The 21067-nt window shown below is 42.2% G+C and overlaps 1 protein-coding gene across 1 annotated transcript in view; it reads right to left on the reverse strand.

Moving 5' to 3' along the window:
* Positions 1–1527: 1527 nt before the first annotated feature.
* Positions 1528–21067, reverse strand: part of LOC110529498 (gamma-aminobutyric acid receptor subunit rho-1) — a 39588-nt gene continuing 20048 nt past the window's right edge. Inside the window, exons 4-10 of the mRNA XM_021611735.3 lie at positions 12474–12541; positions 12050–12273; positions 6704–6786; positions 6427–6567; positions 5878–6030; positions 5503–5699; positions 1528–5370 (exon numbers count right to left, since the gene is read on the reverse strand). Of these exons, the coding sequence (XP_021467410.1) occupies positions 5077–5370; positions 5503–5699; positions 5878–6030; positions 6427–6567; positions 6704–6786; positions 12050–12273; positions 12474–12541 (1160 nt within the window). The 3' untranslated portion in view covers positions 1528–5076. The remainder of the gene's footprint in view (positions 5371–5502; positions 5700–5877; positions 6031–6426; positions 6568–6703; positions 6787–12049; positions 12274–12473; positions 12542–21067) is intronic.

The raw sequence follows: 21067 nt of genomic DNA on the forward strand, positions 1-21067 counted from the left end.
TTCTCAAAGTCTCCTGCATTCCTCCTTGTGCTTTCCACAGGCCCTCTTGTGGTCATCAGAAGAACTAGGAAGCAACATTCTTGTTATGCAAAGAACTTTAATGCTGTAACATAGAACTAAATAACTTTGATAGTTATCTCCACTTGTTCCACAGACTTTGGCAATGTGTATTTTATTGTACCTGGAATCCACCCATACTTTTACATTGGCTCAGATGCTCTAAACCACACAGAGGAATACACTGTAGCTGCTGGTACGTCTTCATCATACACCTGAAACAAATGAGAAATATATGTTGTTGTTAAAGGAAACATGTAGTCTACTACATGACATGCAAATATGCCCCCCCCCCCCTCCAGTTAAGTTCAGTAAATCATTTTTGAGAAATTTTAGTGCAGCATAAAAAGAGAGACACAACATAAAACCATAACATAGTATTCAATCATTTTTCACAAAGGCTTATTGTGTGTCTCTGAATCGGAAGGCCGGCATCCCGGAGTTGCCTTTTCACTGTTGATGTTGAGACTGGTGTTTTGCGGGTACTATTTAATGAAGCTGCCAGTTGAGGACAAGGGAGCCGTCTGTTTCTCAAACTAGACACTCTAATGTACATGTCCTCTTGCTCAGTTGTACACCGGGGCCTCCCACTCCTCTTTCTATTCTGGTTAGAGACAGTGTGCTGGTTAGAGACAGTTTGCGCTGTTCTGTGAAGGGAGTATTATACAGCGTTGTCCGAGATCTTCAGTTTCTTGGCAATTGCTCGCATGGAATAGCCTTCATTTCTCAGAACAAGAATAGACTGACGAGTCCCAAAAGAAAGTTAATTGTTTCTGGCCATTTTGAGCCTGTTATCGAACCCACAAATGCTGATGCTCCAGATACTCAACTAGTTTAAAGAAGGCCAGTTTTATTGCTTCTTTAATCAGCACTACCGTTTTCAGCTGTGCTAACAAAATTGCAAAAGGGTTTTCTAATGATCAATTAGCCTTTTAAAATGATAAACTTGGATTAGCTAACACAACGTGCCATTGGAACACAGGAGTGATGGTTGCTGATAATGGGCCTCTGTATGCCTATGTAGATATTCCATAAACAATAATCAGTTTCCAGCTTCAAAAGTCATTTACAACATTAACAATGTCTACACTTTATTTCTGATCAATTTGATGTTATTCTAATGGACAAAAAATGTTATTTACTTTAAAAAACAAGTACATTTCTAAGGGACCCCAAACTTTTCTATGGTAGTGTACCTTTTCAGGCTTTGGTTGAAATTAGGCTTAATTGCAAACAGATGTCATAGCAATGTTGCATTAGATAAGCCTACATGTATTGGAAAGGAAGGTTTATATATTTTCCATTCAGGGAATTTAATAATAAATCTGATAAAAGTCTACTGATGCTCATAATCTGGGATGTTTTTTTCAGTCTATTCATCCATTACATTTCATTGCATGTGAATGAAACAGTCATTATCATATCTGGACAGAAGCCTATTATTTAAATGTAAGAACAATGTACAGAATTCGTGAAGAGCAAATAGAAGAAAACATTTTAATCAATTACTTATTGTTTCAGAAACTGAGTTACAAAATCATCATGTCAATAGCCCATTTACCTGTCACACATGTTGAATCAAACACTAAAATAGATGGGAAGGGTGGTCAGAAACTGGAAGTAATGCAGGAGATAATGTAAGAAGAAAAAATATTTTTCATCAGTTGACAGATTTATGCTAAAATACTGTACAAGTACTGTTATTCAATACATATTCAAGCATACCCAGAGAAGGGGGGAAGGGGGGACACAATAAAAATAGGAGTAATGGTCCATTTGAAACCACAATACACAAAATGATCCCGACATTGTAGCACAGTTTGAAATAACCATTTGTACACCATTTGTTTTGATGTACATTACATTTCACATTTGCCAAGACATGCAATTCTGGATGTTACTGTATATCTGATCTCATAAAAACTGCACAAAAATGTACTTATTGGTACAGAAAGTATTTGGTATAGCTTTGTTCCCTAACTTAATCAACCTGAAGGACCTATACTGTGTCACGTTCTGACCTTAGTTCTTTTGTTATGTCTTTGTTTTAGTATGGTCAGGGCGTGAGTTGGGTGGGTTGTCTATGTTTGTTTTTCTATGAGTTGGTATTTCTGGGTTTGGCCTGGTATGGTTCTCAATCCGAGGCAGCTGTCAATCGTTGTCCCTGATTGAGAACCATACTTAGGTAACCTTTTTTGGGGGTGATTATTTTCTGTTGAGTGTTTGTATTCTGCACCAGACAGAACTGTTTCGGTTTCGTTCGTTCACTTTGTTGTTTTTGTTCAGTGTTCAATTTCTTTATAAAAAATATGGACACTTACCACGCTACGCATTGGTCCTCACCTTCTTCCACCAACAACGACCGTTACATACTGGCTCACAAAAGTACAATTATTGATGCTTTCGAGTGACCTTTAACATAATGCTCACATATGCTCACTGTAATATACTGTATCTACTTGGATTGTTATTTCTTGAATTCTTGTATGGATTATTTTTCTTATTTGTGTATTTTTATTGTATCTGCGAGACATCATTCTGCACTATTGGAGCTAGTAACGTAAGCATTTCACTGCACCTGCCATAGCACCTGCAAATCTGTGTACGCAACCAATAAACTTTGATTTGATAATGTCTAACATAATGGATAGCTCTGCATGAAACTGGATGATGATGATCAAATATAATGTTAAGATTTTTAGGGAATGCGTTATTCTACTGTAGTGTGACTTTTGCATTAGTTCTCATAGGCTTTGAAAAAATGTATCTTCCAACAATCCAATGAAGCATCTTAAACTCAGCAAAAAAAGAAATGTCCCTTTTCAAGGTCTCTGTCTTTCAAAGATAATTTGTAAAAATCCAAATAACTTTACAGATCTTCATTGTAAAGGGTTTAAACACTGCTTGTTCAATGAACCATAAACAATTAATGAACATGCACCTATGGAACGGTCGTTAAGACACTAACAGCTTAGTGGGTAGGCAATTAAGGTCAGTTATGAAAATGTAGGACACTAAAGAGGCCTTTCTACTGACTCTGAAAAACACCAAAAGAAAGATGCCCAGGGTCCCTGCTCATCTGCATGAACGTGCCTCAGGCATGCTACAAGGAGGCATGAGGACTGCAGATGTGGCCAGGGCAATACATTTCAATGTCCATACTGTGAGACGCCTAAGACAGCGCTACAGGGAGACAGGACAGACAGCTGATCGTCCTCGCAGTGGCAGACCACGTATAACAACACCTGCACAGGATCGGTACATCCGAACATCACACCTGTGGGACAGGTACAGGATGGCAACAACAACTGCCCGAAGTACACCAGGAACGCACAATCCCTCCATCAGTGCTCAGACTGTCCGCAATAGGCTGACAGAAGCTGGACTGAGGGCTTGTAGGCCTGTTGTAAGGCAGGTCCTCACCAGACATCACCGGCAACAACGTCGCCTATGGGCACAAACCCACCGTCGCTGAACCAGACAGGACTGGCAAAAAGTGCTCTTCACTGACGAGTCGCGGTTTTGTCTCACCAGGGATGATGGTCAGATTCGCGTTTATTGTCAAAGGAATGAGCGTTACACCGAGGCCTGTACTCTGGAGCGGGATCGATTTAGAGGAGGAGTGTCCGTCATGGTCTGGGGCGGTATGTCACAGCATCATCGGACTGAGCTTGTCATTACAGGCAATCTCAACGCTGTGCGTTACAGGGAAGACATCCTCCTCCCTCATGTGGTACCCTTCCTACAGGCTACTCCTGACATGACCCTCCAGCATGACAATGCCACTAGCCATACTGCTCGTTCTGTGCGTGATTTCCTGCCAGACAGGAATGTCAGTGTTCTGCCATGGCCAGCGAAGAGACCGGATCTCAATCCCTTGAGCACATCTGGGACCTGTTGGATCGGAGGGTGAGGGCTAGGGCCATTCCCCCCAGAAATGTCTGGGAACTTGCAGGTGCCTTGGTGGAAGAGTGAGGTACATCTCACAGCAAGAACTGGCAAATCTGGTGCAGTCCATGTGGAGGAGATGCACTGCAGTACTTAATGCAGCTGGTGGCCACACCAGATACTGACTTACTTTTGATTTTGACCCCCCCTGTCACGCCCTGGCCATAGAGAGGCTTTTATTCTCTATTTTGGTTAGGCCAGGGTGTGACTAGGGTGGGCATTCTATGTTCTTTTTTCTATGTTTTTGTATTTCTTTGTTTTTTGGCTGGGTATGGTTCTCAATCAGGGACAGCTGTCTGTCGTTGTCTCTGATTGAGAACTATACTTAGGTAGCTCTTGCCCAAGTGGGTTTTGTGGGTAGTTGCGTTCTGTTTTGCACCTGACGGAGCTGTTTCGGTTGTTCTTTTTGTTACTTTGTATTTAGGGTTCAGTTCTATTTAATAAATGACGAACACAAACCACGCTGCGCTTTGGTCCTCACCTTTCACCAACGGCCGTTACACCCCCATTGTTCACGGACACATTATTTCATTTCTGTTAAACTTGTTCAGTTTATGTCTCAGTTGTTGAATCTTATGTTCATACAAATATCTACATATGTTTAGTTTGCTGTAAATAACAGTGGGAGGAAGTTTCTTTTTTTGCTGAGTTTATATTGGCAATGACAACTCAACTAAATTACAGTTTTTGCAATTCTCAATGTGGATAAAAACTCAATGAAGTTTTAAGCTACGGATACAAGCCAGCCCATTATTTATTAATCATTACATGAACTCATTACTTCCCCGGACATATAAAACACCAACATATAGGTGTTCAAAATGACAATAACTGCTGTGTTTGAGTCTGTGTGCTGTGCATGGCATGCCCTCTATATCTCAGGTACAGAAATCCAGGTACCATGGTTTAGCATTTTGCATCATCACATCGTCAGAGTTGTGGTTCCTTTCCAGGTGCATACACCCTGGGTATTTTCATAGAAAAATAATATAATTAATATAACTCATTAGAATGAATAGAATTCATTCTAGTTCTGTGGGTATGTCTACCTCCATCCCATTCCGTGCAGTGTTAGAGGTAGCAGGACCAGTAGATGATGTTGAACAGAATATAGGACCCAGGGAAGATGACCCGGGAATACTTGTCTATGGCGTGGGTGTCGATCCACATGCTGCTGTAAGCGCTGGAGCCCACGTGTCCTGTGATCTGGTCGTTCTCCTCAAAGTCCAGATGGACCATCATCCTTTGCTGCATTGCAGCGCCGTTCTCCATCGACTCACCGCCATAGTTCCCAGTGTTGTTGACATCATCCTCGCTGTAGCTACCCATCATGCCTGGGTGGGTCATGCCACAGGTGCAGGGCAGCTGCAGACAGACACTGGATTAGATACCGAGCTACAGTACCCACATTTGAAATCGAAAACTCCTTCCCAGAGCATCTTTTACAGGCTGAGGAACAGACTATTTGGATCCATGGAATGTTATAATGGCACTTACCCTTTCTCGTAGCTTTCTTTCCTTCCGTTCTTGCACCGTAGACAGGTAGTTCACTGCAGCATACTCTATCACCGATAAGAACACAAACACAAAACTGACCCAGAGGTAAATGTCCACAGCTTTGATGTAGGAAACCCTGGGCATGGAGGCGTTGACTCCAGTGATGATGGTGGACATGGTGAGCACCGTGGTGATACCTGGAGCACAGTACAACACACAACGTCTGATCAGAAAGGTTAAAACTTAGGGACACCGCAGGATATTCTACTGAAGGTAGAATATTAGAGGCTTTGTAATAATGAAACATGAGTACAGTCAAAGACAGAATCATAATAAGCTTCAAACAAAATCCTGAACTACTAAGGGCTAACTCACCCAGAGGAACCCTGGCCGGTACGGCCCGGCGGTCGATCCAGAAAGACACCCAGGACAACATGACCATCAGAGTGGCAGGGAAGTAGGTCTGCAGCAGGAAGAAGAAGATGTGGCGTCGTAGGGTGAAGTTGATGTACAGACGGTTGTACCACCCTGGAGAGAAGAGGATCAGATTATTACATATGTTTAGTTATATCCACTACCATTCAAAAGTTTGGGGTCACTTAGAAATGTCCATGTTTTTGAAAGAAAAGCACATTTTTGTCCTTTAAAATAACATCAAATTGATCAGAAACACAGTGTAGACATTGTTAATGTTGTAAATGACTATTGTAGCTGGAAACAGCTGATTGTTTATGGAATATCTACATAGGCGTACAGAGGCCCATTATCAGCAACCATCACTCCTGTGTTCCAATGGCACGTTGTGTTAGCTAATCCAAGTTTATAGTGTACATGGCACTGCCTGCATTACATTAGCATTACAGAAACACAACCTTGATAAATCACAGTGAACAGCATGTGTTGTGTCAGTCTTCAGTGCCGTACCTGTGCTGCTGTAGAAGGATTTTTTGCTGGTGGTATGGAACTCCTGGATGAGGAACTGGGAGAGGGAGATCCTTTCGTCAGTACTCAGGGAATTGTTCCCTTTCTTCCAGTAGAGCATCAGGTCGTCATCCGTGTACGCATCTGATAAGAAAGAGACATGCTGTTCAGTGTTCACCACTTGAAACAAGTCTATAAATAGGTAAATTTGATTATGATTTGAATGTGACAGAAGAGAAAGAGTCAAAAGGGAAGTGACATCATTAGAGCAGAGACTCACAGCTCTCGATCTCCAAGGAGCAGGTCTGTGTGTCCAGAGGGAAGCGACTCAGGTCCATACTGCACATGGATGTCACCGTCACCCTGCATGAGAACAACAACACAGACAGTTGAGTATACCCAGATCTGTTTGTGCTTTTGCCAGCTCCATTGCAGTCATTGTAATTCATTGTCATGCCAAACATTGGCAAGGAGTTGACATTATAGCACAAACAGACTGGTACTCAGGCTAAGCTGAGTAGTCTATTGGTCAAGCAATACACAGAGCGAGTGGCGACCCGTCATTCAGGGCCCCATCTGTTTTGAGCCCCACCTGCATGTTATTTTTCCATTAATACGCAGTTTGCAAACAATGTAAAAAAAATGTTTTCAAAAATGTAATAAAGCCACATATAAACATGGTCTCTTATTTGCATTCCTGAGTAAGTCACCTCCAAAATGCAGGTGTTTCAGCTTAGCTCAGTGCCTTCTGTGGTGGTGGGGCAGGCGCGGAAATACGGAGCGTAGGGGTTGGTTATGTTCTCTAGTTGCGCCATGATTGGCTCAGTGTTCTGTCACTCATTGGGACTCTACGTTGCCGCAAAATCTATGGGTAGAGCTCGAAAATTCAAGCCCCTTGGGTGCTGCCATAGATTTACATTAGAAGTGCCCATCCAAGGCTCAAGGTAATTGGCCAGAGATAAAATTACGTTAAATCAGGTTATATCTACCGTAGCTTTGATTGGACTGATCCTGTCAACATCATACTTTCAAAATCTTAGCTAGCAAGCTAGCGGTCATCATCATGAATCATGTCGACAATCTACTGGCAAATCCTTTTCATTCCTTCTCATACGAACAGAAATTATGAAGAGAAATTATAGATAAAACGTATCAGTGCTCATTGGCCATTACACAACAAGTTTGAAATCACGAATTCAACAATGAGTGGTTTGGAAGGAATCAGTGGCTAACTGCAAGCGTTGCAAAGGAATCACTAGCCTGCTATTCAGTGGAGTGGGTGTTGGGTCTAAGTCTGGGTTAAGGTCTCTTTTCCAAGCTTAAAATTATAAGCATTAGCCTACTGTTCTGACTTGGTGGTGCACATGTAGCATATAGCCTGTTTTACAGAAATGTAATCATCAAATATTGTAAGAGCTTTCATTGTCTGCTTATATGCCCCCTTTATTTATCCTACAGTTCTGACTTGGTATACAGGGAGAATACTATAAGAACAGCCCATGTTCTGAAATCTGTCTCTGTACATTTCAAAAGTGCTGAACAAATATTTATTTTGACAGGCAAAGCTTCAATACAAGGCTAAGATTGAATCATACTACACAGGCTCCGACGCTCGTTGGATGTGGCAGGGTTTGCAAACTATTACAGACTACAAAGGGAAGCACAGCCGCGAGCTGCCCAGTGACACAAGCCTACCAGACGAGCTAAATCACTTCTATGCTCGCTTCGAGGCAAGCAACACTGAGGCATGCATGAGAGCATCAGCTGTTCTGGACGACTGTGTGATCATGCTCTCCGTAGCCGATGTGAGTAAGACCTTTAAACATACACAAGGCTGCGGGGCCAGATGGATTACCAGGACGTGTGCTCCGGGCATGTGCTGACCAACTGGCAGGTGTCTTCACTGACATTTTCAACATGTCCCTCATTGAGTCTGTAATACCAACATGCTTCAAGCAGACCACCATAGTCCCTGTGCCCAAGAACACAAAGGCAACCTGCCTAAATGACTACAGACCCGTAGCACTCACATTCGTAGCCATGAAGTGCTTTGAAAGGCTGGTAATGGCTCATATCAACACCATTATCCCAGAAACCCTAGACCCACTCCAATTTGCATACCGCCCAAATATATCCACAGATGATGCAATCTCTATTGCACTCCACACTGCCCTTTCCCACCTGGACAAAAGGAACACCTATGTGAGAATGCTGTTCATTGACTACAGCTCAACGTTCAACACTATAGTACCCTCAAAGCTCATCACCAAGCTAAGAAACCTGGGACTAACACCTCCCTCTGCAACTGGATCCTGAACTTCCTGACAGGCCGCCCCCAGGTGGTGAGGGTAGGTAGCAACACATCTGCCACGCTGATCCTCAACACTGGAGCTCCCCAGGGGTGCGTGCTCAATCCCCTCCTGTACTCCCTGTTCACCCACAACTGGCCAGGCACGACTCCAACACCATCATTAAGTTTGCTGAAGACACAACAGTGGTAGGCCTGATCACCGACAACGACGAGAAAGCCTATAGGGAGGAGGTCAGAGACCTGGCCGGGTGGTGCCAGAATAACAACCTATCCCTCAACGTAACCAAGACTAAGGAGATGATTGTGGACTACAGGAAAAGGAGCACCGAGCACGTCCCCATTCTCATCGACGGGGCTATAGTGGAGCAGGTTGAGAGCTTCAAATTCCTTGGTGTCCACAACAACAAACTAGATTGGTCCAAACACACCAAGACAGTCATGAAGAGGGCACGACAAAGCCTATTCCCCCTCAGGAAACTAAAAAGATTTGGCATGGGTTCTGAGATCCTCAAAAGGTTCTACAGCTGCAACATCGAGAGCATCCTGACCGGTTGCATCACTGCCTGGTACGGCAATTGCTCGGCCTCCGACCGCAAGGCACTTCAGAGGGTACTGCGTACGGTCCAGTACATCACTGGGGCCAAGCTGCCTGCCATCCAGGACCTCTACACCAGGCGGTGTCAGAGGAAGGCCCTAAAAATTGTCAAAGACCCCAGCCACCCCAGTCATACACTGTTCTCTCTACTACCACATGGCAAGCGGTACCGGAGTGCCAAGTCTAGGACAAAAAAGCTTCTCAACAGTTTTTACCCCCAAGCCATAAGCCTCCTGAACAGGAAAGCAAATGGTTACCCGGACTATTTGCATTGTGTGCCCCCAACCCCTCTTTTACGCTGCTGCTACTCTCTGTTAATCTTATATTCATAGTCACTTTAACTATACATTCATGTACATACTACCTAAATTGGCCTGACCAACCAGTGCTCCCGCACATTGGCTAACCGTGCTATCTGCATTGTGTCCCACCACCCGCCAACCCCTCTTTTTACGCTTCTGCTACTCTCTGTTCATCATATATGCATAGTCACTTTAACCATATCTACATGTACATACTACCTCAATAAGCCTGACTAACATGTGTCTGTATATAGCCTTGCTACTCTTTTTTCAAATGTCTTTTTACTGTTGTTTTATTTCTTTACTTACTTACCTACCTACACACACACACACACACACTTTTTCCCCCGCACCATTGGTTAGAGCCTGTAAGTAAGCATTTCACTGTAAGGTTGTATTCGGCGCACGTGACAAATAAACTTTGATTTGGTCTGTCCTAACTTGCTCATAATGTCTTAATCGGAATTAAGGATGGCCTCTTATCCGCTTGTCGTTCCCTTATGCCATTGTTTGTACATCTCAATTGTCAGTAGAAACCACATTTGTTTAAGCAAGTCAGCCATATCAGCTATGTTTTTTAAAAAGGCAGTAAATGAATCAACTGTTTCGCTGCTTCAACATTTTTTGGGAGAGTTTGCCCCAGAAAGATTGACATGCTAAAATCGCCACTGCACAGAGCAATGTAGTATAATACAATAATGGCAAAGAGAAATCAGTTGGGGATGTGGGTGAATATGTGTTGTGTATATTATTAACTGGGTGGTTCGAGCCGTGAATGCTGATTGGCTGACAGCCGTGGTATATCAGACCGTATACCATGGGTATGACAAAACATTTATTTTTACTGCTCTAATTATTTTGGTAACCAGTTCATAATAGCAATAAGGCTCCTCAGGGGTTTGTGGTATATTGCCAATATACCACGGCTAAGGCTGTATCCAGGCACTCCACTGTATCCAGGCACTCCACTCCATTGTGTTGTGCATAAGAACAGCCCTTAGCCGTGGTATTTGGCCATATACCACACCCCCTTGGGCCTTATTGTTTCACTATATTTCAGACAGATACACACAGAGTCAGGGGGATGAGTAAATTCAGGGATAAATAGATCAAAATAGCCAAGATAATCCAGCACAGTGTAGAAGAGACCCGTCGCTACACTGGATCCTCTGGGAGGAAGATCCACATACAGTAAACAGTTGGTTACTCTCCAAATCTGCTTCCTTCTGGAACATAAATCTCTGGTTCCAGCCCTCCGAGAGATTAACCCTACTGATGAGCCTGCATGGTATCTATAGTAGAACACACACCACCCTGTCACTCCACAAATCCAATACATCTGTAAGAACAGAGAAATTCTATAATACACCTCAAGGTTGGTATTTACAGATGGCCTATGTGTATACCAGGGCATAGTTCAAAGTCGCAAGACCAGAGTCTGTCTTGATGGCTATTTACACCATTATCTTAGCATGACGGTCAAGTGTTCATGACGCTACTTACTATCAGTGCCCACAGGTGTCAATAAGACTGTATGCAGTGTGTTCTGACTGCCAGCAGAGGGAGCTACTGACACAGACATCTTGATACTGGCTCTTGCTGCCAAGGCTCTCAAATGGACCAACTGTGGATTACAAAGCTCTTGGCTCCAGCATTCTGATTACTCACCAAAATGACAAACTCAATCTCTGTCTGCAGATTTACTATACTTTACTGACAGTTTCTCATCACATCCATCATGTTGTCATGAGATACAAACTGCACGTCTTGGTTAAGAGATATAAATAGGCACTTGGCCAGGACCCTGATCCATAACAGCATCACAGCCTTTTTTAATTTGCAAATTGCTAATGGGTAAAAACAAAGCATGAAAGTGTTGAATTTAGCCTGTCTCAGCTGGCACCTCTGTGATTTGCGTAATGAAATCACTTTTGAGGATAAATTGTCAGTTGGCAAAGACTAGTGTTTACAAACAGCACAAGCTTCTCTTCAGTTGATTCCATTCCAAAAAGTGATCAGACCTAGCTAGCTCATTCCACCCATCATTTGTAGGCTTTGTCTGGACTTATTTTACATAACAAGTTACTGTACCTACTAGAGTTCACAAGGGTATTTTGTGTGCCACAAAACTATCTAAGCCTCCTGATGCCTAGCTTTGATGGTGGATGAAGTGAGTTCTCCCCTTACTATGTAAAGAGCTTTGAGTACCTCAGTAGGGAGAAAGGCTCTATATACTGTAAATCCAATCCATTATTAAAATTAACACATATTTTCCAGTCTCAGGCAAGGTTACTCATCGTGCAAGTGTGGTTCACCAAACCCTTTCTATTATACCAGTATGCTTCAAAGTGATTGCCAGTGTCAACCATGTAGCAAAGAACAAAACCAATGTTCGACTCTGACCAGGTCAATTGGTACCTTAAGCTGTAGAGCACCTTGCCATCAGGGTAGACTCTCAGCATGACATTATCTGTGGTGGTGTCGTGTGTGAAAGACTTCTTGGAGTGGACAAAGAACAGGTCAGGCACCCAGATCTTCTTGACCAGGCGCCCGTCGAAGGTCATGCTCTTATTGGTGGTGCTGTGGAAAGAAAGGCGCTCATCTTTCCAGTAGTGCCTAATATACAGGGTCATGGTGAAGTCCTGAAACACAGAGCATGACAATGCTGCAATTTCAACAGAGCCATCACATATTAATAACCACAATGAATGGGATACACTATAAATGTCTTCTCCTCTTCTTTCCAATTCATCAAATTAAAGTATGGTTGATCTATGCATCTATGAAGGACAGCTTTATTTTGGTTTACATCACAGCTTACAGAAAGTATAGAAACACTTACCATGTCAACTTCTGAAATTGTGTCCAGACTTTCTACCTGAACATCAACTCCAACTTGAACAGTGTGTCCTGCAAAGATACACAACTCAAATCCTAGCTTAATTAAAACAATAAACATAATGCATAAGTAAACAAAACCATTCAGATATGTTAATTGTAATGTAACTTGTTTCCATAAATAGCTTAAGTTGTTAATGGTTGGGGTAGATAAGTGTATACTTCATTTGTTTATTTAAGTCAGTCAAGCACCCAAGCTAACTGGCTAACATTGGCTAGCTTGCTAGCTACTTTACAGACACAGAGAAGTTCAGAAAACAGGTCACTCTGACCATTTAACTTGCCCTAGCAGAGCTGGTAAGACTTTTCATGTTATTAAGAGGGTTAGTGATTGTAACTGTGTTACTGGCAACAATTGAATTACGTTTTTAAACAATGTTTACTGGCACCTGTCATAACAACAGGCACGACATGTCGTTTGTAAATGTATCAATTATTCGTCACTCTGGCACTCTCAAACCAGAGTCTGGCACTCTCAAACCAGAGTGCTCTGAACTCGGAGTAGATTGCCAGAGTGAATTTACGAACACACCCTATTAACAGACAATACACACTTATTCTCCCATGCCCTTATCACAGTCAACACACACATATTTGACATTTTATAGTAAAAATATAATGGAATATAACAGAATGAAATTGAAAGGATATTTCTTCCCAGACTGCAAAACGTGTGGAACCATGGTCATTTAAAAAAGGTGATATTTTGGAACAGGCCCCTTGCGCACATTTTTTGATAGTTCAATTGGCATGAGTAGATTCTTTATTTTTATTTGTATTGTTTTACAAAATTCTTAGTAGATCTAATCTCTCAATGTTCATCTCAAAGTGCACCAGATTAATGCATTTAGCTGTTAAAATTCTAATGTTCCTTCTTCTGGGGGAGGATGCCCCCAAACCTCCCTACCAGGGTTCCCCTCTGGCTTTGGGCTAAGCCCCCAATGTCGTCAAATCCTAGAAACGTCCCTGGGTAGGGATCACAAATCAACACAGAGAAAAACAGAAAAGTCAATAGCTTGCTAAGATTATCTCTCCATTGTTGTAACAATGTCATAAAAGCTGTCTCGATTACATAGCTGTATTTAGGGGACATTTTTATCTAGACAATTCTATTTAAAACAATGAGTTTTTGCTCCATTAGTCCCTTCATCCAGTGCCCTGCAAAAAAAACACAATTAGGCCACAGTGTTCCAAAAAACCAACTCAGCCGTGCCAGACACAAACATATCTGGAGGCTCTCCAATATTTAGTGGTTGCATTTTATAATCCTTCCTGGGTTGAAATGTCATATTGCAGACAGCTGAAAGAGCTCATCTCCCTTAAAGGGATTTAAAAAGGAACCACTCATTTTGTTTGTGTATCCCATGAGGTAGCAATACAACATTTATTCATATCTCTTACATATACAGTCCCAGTCATTCAAGGGTTTCTCTTTATTTTTACTATTTTCTACATTGTAGAATAATAGTGAAGACATCACAACTATGAAATAACATATGGAATCATGTAGTAACCAAAAAAGTGATAAACAAATAAAAATATATTTGAGATTCTTCAAACTAGCCACCCTTTGCCTTGATGACAGCTTTGCATACTCTTGGCATTCTCTCAACCAGCTTCATGAGAGTTGCTTTTCCAACAGTCTGGAAGGAGATCCCACATACTGTATGCTGAGCACTTGTTGGCTGCTTTTCCTTCACTCTGTGGTCCAACTCATCCCAAACCCCCTGAATTATGATGAGATCGAGTGATTGCGGACGCCAGGTAATCTGATGCAGCACTCCATCACTCTCCTTGGTCACATAGCCCTTACACAGCCTGGAGGTGTGTTTTGGGTCACTGTAGTGTTGAAAAACAAATGATAGTCCCACTAAACGCAAACCAGATGGTATGACGTATCGCTGCAGAATGCTGTGGTAGCCATGCTGGTTAAGTGTGCCTTGAATTCTAAATAAATCACACAGTGTCACCAGCAAAGCAACCCCACACCACCTACTCCTTCATGCTTCACGGTGGGAACCACACATGCGGAGATCATCCGTTCACCTACTCTGCATCTTACAAAGACAAGGGGGTTGGAACCAAAAATCTCAAATTTGGACTGTAATCTGAGGTGCAGTTAAATCTAATGAACTTATCCTCGGCAGCAGAGGTAACTCTGCATCTTCCTTTCCTGTGGCGGTCCTCACAAGAGCCAGTTTCATTATAGCGCTTGATGTTTTTTGCGACTGCACTTGAAGAAACTTAAAAAGTTGTTTACATGGACTGTTTTTGACATAATAGGGACTTGGTCTTTTACCAAATAGGGCTATCTTCTGTATACCACCCCAACCTTGTCACAACACAACTGATTGTCTCAAACGCATTAAGAAGGAAAGAAATTCCACAAATTAACTTGTAACAAGGCACACCTGTTAATTGAAATGCATTCCTGGTGACTACCTCATGAAGCTGGTTGAGAGAATGGCAAGAGTGTGCAAAGCTGTCATCAAGGTAAAGGGTGGCGAGTTTGAAGAATCTCAAATATATTTTTATTTGTTTATCACTTTTTTGGTTACTACATGATTCCATATGTGTTATTTCATAGTTTTTATGTCTTCACTATTATTCTACAATGTAGAAAATAGTAAAAATAAAGAGAAACCCTGGAATGAGTAGGTGTGTCCAAACGTTTGACTGGTACGTATAACCCAAATCAAATCAACGTTTATTGGTTGCGTACACAGTTTAGCAGGTGTTATTGTGGTGCAGCAAAATGCTTATGTTGCTTGCTCCTAACAATGCACTCAAATGCCAAACGGCTAAAATGTAAATATATATATTATTTTAAAGACATCAAGAACGGCAAGAAGAATCCAATTAACAACTCAAACAGCAGCGTAGCAGAATCAAAATGCAATCTATACAAATTTACACAAGCTAAACTAACATGTACAGTTCAAGTCGTAAGTTTACATACACTTAGGTTGGAGTCATTAAAACTCATTTTTCAAACACTCCACAAATTTCTTGTTAACAAACTATAGTTTTGGCAAGTCGTTTAGGACATCTACTTTGTGCATGACACAAGTAATTCTCCCAACAATTATTTACAGACAGATTAGTTCAATTATAATTCACTGTATCACAATTCCAGTGGGTCAGAAGTTAACATACTGACGATGCCTTTAAACAGCTTGGAAAATTCCAGAAAAAATGTCATGGCTTTAGAAGCTTCTGATAGGCTAATTGACATCATTTGAGTAAATTGGAGGTGTACCTATGGATGTATTTCAAGGCCTACCTTAAAACTCAGTGCCTCTTTGCTTGACATCATGGGAAAACCAAAAGAAATCAGCCAAGACCTCAGAAAAAAAAACTGTAGACCTGTAGACAAGTCTGGTTCATCCTTGGAAGCAATTTCCAAATGCCTGAATACCACGTTCATCTGTACAAACAATAGTATGCAAGTATAAACACCATTTGACCACGTAGCCGTCATACCGCTCAGGAAGGAGACGCGTTCTGTCTCCTAGAGATGAACATACTTTGGTGCGAAATGTTGTGGGGGTGCTTTGCTGCAGGAGGGACTGGTGCACTTCACAAAATAGATGGCATCATGAGAGAGTAACATTATGTGGAAAAATTAAAGCAACATCTCAAGACATCAGTCAGTAAGTTAAAGCTTGGTCGCAAATGGGTCTTCCAAATGGATAATGACCTTAAGCATACTTCCGAAGTTGTGGCAAAATGGCTTAAGGACAACAAAGTCAAGGTATTTGAGTGGCCATCATAAAGCCCTGACCTCAATCCTATAGAAAAATTGTGGGCTGAACTGAAAAAGTGTGTGTGAGCATGGAGGCCTTACAAACCTGACTCGGTCACAGCAGCTCTGTCAGGAGGAATGGGCCAAAAGAGCTTGTGGAAGGCTACCCGTAACGTTTGACCCAAGTTGTTACGGCTCTCGTTGGTGGTAGGAAGAGTAGACCAAAGTGCAGCGTGGAAAGTGTTCATGATTCTTTTATTTAAAAAAAACACTCAAACAAAATAACAAAAGCGAAAACAAAAGCGCACAGTTCTGTCAGGCTAAGACACTAAACAGAAAACAAGATTCCAGGTCAGGTCAGGGCGTGGCTCAAGTTAAACTATTTAAAGACAATGCTACCAAATACTAATTGAGTGTATGTAAACGTCTGACTGTCACGCCCAGACCTTAGAGAGCCTTTTTATGTCTCTACTTGGTTTGGTCAGGTTGTGGTTTGGGTGGGCATTCTATGTTCTGTTTTCTATGTTTTTGTATTTCTAGGTTTTGGCCGGGTAAGGTTCTCAATCAGGGACAGCTGTCTAAGAAGTGGCTTTGGGGGTGACCAATGAGATATACCTGCTGGAGCGCGTGCTATGGGTGGGTGCTGCTATAGTGACCAGTGAGCTGAGATAAGGTGGGGCTTTACCTAGCAGAGACTTGTAGATGACCTGTAGCCAGTGGTTTTGGCGATGAGTATGAAGCGAGGGCCAGCCAAAGAGAGTGTACAGGTCGCAGTGGTGGGTAGTATATGGGGCTTTGGTGACAAAACGGATGGCACTGTGGTAGACTGCATGCAATTTGTTGAGTAGAGTGTTGGAGGCTATTTTGTAAATGATATCGTCGAGGATCGGTAGGATGGTCAGTTTTACGAGGGTATGTTTGGCAGCATGAGTGAAGGATGCTTTGTTGCGAAATAGGAAGCCGATCCTATATTTAATTTTGGATTGGAGATGTTTAATGTGAGTCTGCAAGGAGGGTCTAACCAGACACCTAGGTATTTGTAGTTGTCCACATATTCTAAGTCAGAACCGTCCAGAGTAGTGATGCTGGACGGGCGGGCAGATGCGGGCAGCGATCGATTGAAGAGCATGCATTTAGTTTTACTTGCATTTAAGAGCAGTTGGAGGCCACGGAAGGAGAGTTGTATGGCATTGAAGCTCATCTGGAATTTTGTTAACACAGTTTTCAACAAAGGGCCAGAAGTATACAGAATAGTGTCGTCTGCGTAGAGGTGGATCAAATAATCACCGGCAGAAAGAGTGACATCATTGATGTACACAGAGAAGAGAGTTGGCCCCAGAATTGAACACCGTGGCAACCCCATATAGACTGCCAGAGGTCCGGACAACAGGCCCTCCGATTTGACATACTGAACTCTATCAGAAAAGTAGTTGGTGAACCAGGCGAGGCAATCATTTGAGAAACCAAGGCTGTTGAGTCTGCCAGTAAGAATGTTGTGATTGACAGAGTCGAAAGCCCTAGCCAGGTCGATGAATACGGCTGCACAGTATTGTCTCTTATCGATGGAGGTTATGATATCATTTAGTACCTTGAGCGTGGCTGAGGTGCACCCATGACCAGCTCTGAAACCAGATTGCATAGCGGAGAAGGTACGGTGGGATTCGAAATGGTCGGTAATCTGTTTGTTAACTTGGCTTTCGAAGACCTTAGAAAGGCAGGGTAGAATAGATATAGGTCTGTAGCAGTTTGGGTCTAGACTGTCTCCACCTTTGAAGAGGGGGATGGCCGCTGCAGCTTTCCAATCTATGGGAATCTCAGACGATACGAAAGAGAGGTTGAACAGGCTAGTAATAGGGGTTGCAACAATTTCAGCAGATCATTTTAGAAAGAGAGGGTCCAGATTGTGTCTATATGTGTATGTGCATGTGTGATAGCTTGTGTGAGTGAGTGTGCATCACATGGTAGACAGCTAGTCTTGAGTGTTCAACAGTCTGATGGGCTGGTAATAGAAGCTGTTTTTTAGTCTCTCGGTCTTGGCTTTGATGCACCTGTACTGTCCTTCTGTCGGACAGTAGCCGAGTAAATGGTCTGTGGCTCGGGTGAGTTATATGATGATCTTCTTGGCCTTCCTTTGAAACCCAGTGCTGTAGATGTCCTGAAAGGCCGGCAGTGTGCCCCCAGTTGGGCAGACCGCACCACCCCTTGGAGAGCCCTAGCGGTTTTGGACCTTCTTCACCACACTATCTGTTGATTTATTCAGAGCCTGCTCTCTCTGCTGTCTCCTGTAGTCCACGATCAGCTTCTTCGTTTTTTGTTGACGTTAAGGTAGAGGTTATTTTCCTTCCACCACTCCACCAGCGCTCTCACCTCCTCCTTGTAGACTGTCTCGTCATTGTTGTTAATCAGGCCTACCACTGTTGTGTCATCAGCAAACTTGATGATTGAGATGGAGACCTGCGTGGCCATACATGTAGGAGGGGGCTGAGCATGCACTCGTGTGGGGACCCCGTGTTGAGGATCAGCGCGGTTGAGGTTTTGTTGCCTACATTCAACACTCGCTTGTCAGGAAGTCCAGGACCCAGTTGCACAGGGAGGGGTTCAGACCCAGGGATCTGAGCTTAGTGATGAGCTTGGAGGGCACTATGGTATTGAAGGCTGAGCTGTAGTCGATGAACAGCATTCTTACATAGGTATTTCTCTTGTCCAGGTGGGATAGGGCAGTGTGTGATGGTGATTGTGTCGTCTGTTGGAGTGGTGTGAGAATCGAAGTTGGTCTGTGGTGTTGGGTAAGGTGGAGGTAATATGGTCTTTAATTAGCCTCTCAAAGCACGTCATGATGACAGAAGTGAGTGCTATGATAGTAATTTAATTCAGTTACATTCGATACAGGAACAATGGTGGATATCTTGAAGTAAGTGGGGACAACAGACTACGATATATGGAGCGATTGAATATGCCCATAAACACTTCAGCCAGCTGGACTGCACATTCTCTGTGGACGTGACATGGGATGCCGTCTGGGCCGGCAGCCTTGCGAGGCTTAACACGCTTTAATTACTTACTCACGTCGGCCATGGAGAACGGCTCGATGTTGTTTTCCTCGAATCCCTTTATAATCTGTGATTGTCTGGAGTCCTTGCCACATACGTCTCCTGTCTGAACCATTGAATTGAGACTCCACTTTGTCCCTGTACTGTTGTTTTGCCTCTTTGATTGCCTTACAGAAGTTATAGCTGGTCTGTTTGTACACATCCGTTTTTACACATCCAAATCACCACATTTAACCAGTCACCTTGCCATGGTTAAATGTGGTGAATTGCGCTTTCAGTTTTGCATGAATGCTGCCATCTATCCACGTTTTTTGTAAAACAATCAAATAAATATAACTCTGCTTTAAGGGCCTACATACAATAAAACTAAAAATGTGGATGAGCCATTGTCTCTTAGTACAAAATGATGTGGCAATGTTATTGCATGCTCGGATGCAGATTCACACATTTTGATATATCAGATATATTGCATTTATATTGTTAATACATGGCTGAGTCAATATTCTGTAAAATACTTCATATCACAAGGAGCAATAGCACATCAACTATTCACTGGCTTTAAACGCCACAGAGGAATACACTACATGTGTAATGTCCAGAGTTGAGGTGTAACTGATTACATGTCAAAGATACAACAAATCAGTTACATGTAATCTGCTTACAAAAAACTGTAACTGTAATTAGTTACGTTACCAGCTAAAATATTGTAAATCAGATTACAGAAACTTTTGAAAAACTATATGATTACTTCTTGAATTACTTTTAGATTCTGAAAGGATGTTTGCGGAAAAAAATACATTATGACACTTTTTAGTTTTCTCAATGACATTCAATTCAGCATTGAAAAAAAAGTTTAAGTTTATTCCACCTGAGCGAGTCTGACCACAAGTCAGAGACCACTATGATGACACACTAAATGCGTTTGCTGGGTCATTTTTGTCTTCTTCTGGTGCCTTTTAAGAGGAAAGTAATCTAAAAGTAACTGAGTTTGGGTAATCCAAAAGTTCAATTACAATTTTGGACAGTAATAACTGTAATGGATAACATTTAGAAAGTAACCTTCCCAACTCTGGTAATGTTTACGTCTGTTACGATTCGTTGTCTGTATAGATTATTCTAGAATCTTAATTATTTTGGAACTTAAATTGCAGCCCAATATATCCCCTTTTATCCCCTTTTGGGGTGGAAACATCCATATGTGGGCAATTCCATGGCAACGGAATAACACTGAGACTCTGGTTTTTCATCTTAAAATGTATGCAAAACAAAATCCATTGATTTCAAAGTTTAACAAACCATACAACTCTATGCACAAGGACTACTTTTAACAATAAACTTTTTTTTATACCCAAATTACAAAATGACATATTGGTTTCCTTACCATGTAGGTAGTTTATGGACATGGTATGACAGCAACCCATGCTTTGGTTTTGTTTATCTGGCCACTGTTTCAAATGCTAACTAAGTCAATGGTATCTTTAGCATTTTCACACTTCATATCCAAATCCTCTATAAGCAACATCATTGAGTTAACAATACTTTTTTAGCTACTTCAGGATGATTTGGCCGAAAATTTTAATATAGGTACCATTGACTAGCATTGTATTTGTGCCACAAATGCAAAAAGGTTTGCATTTGAAACAGTGGACAACAAAACCAACGCATGCATTACAGTCATACCTTGTCCATAGACTTGCCAGGCTACCCATACTCCTTGTTCTGGCCAAACACACTATGCCACGC

Source organism: Oncorhynchus mykiss, chromosome 8 (assembly GCF_057628025.1).
Source record: "Oncorhynchus mykiss isolate SJ-2025 chromosome 8, ASM5762802v1, whole genome shotgun sequence".
NCBI classification, from domain to species: Eukaryota; Metazoa; Chordata; class Actinopteri; order Salmoniformes; family Salmonidae; genus Oncorhynchus; species Oncorhynchus mykiss.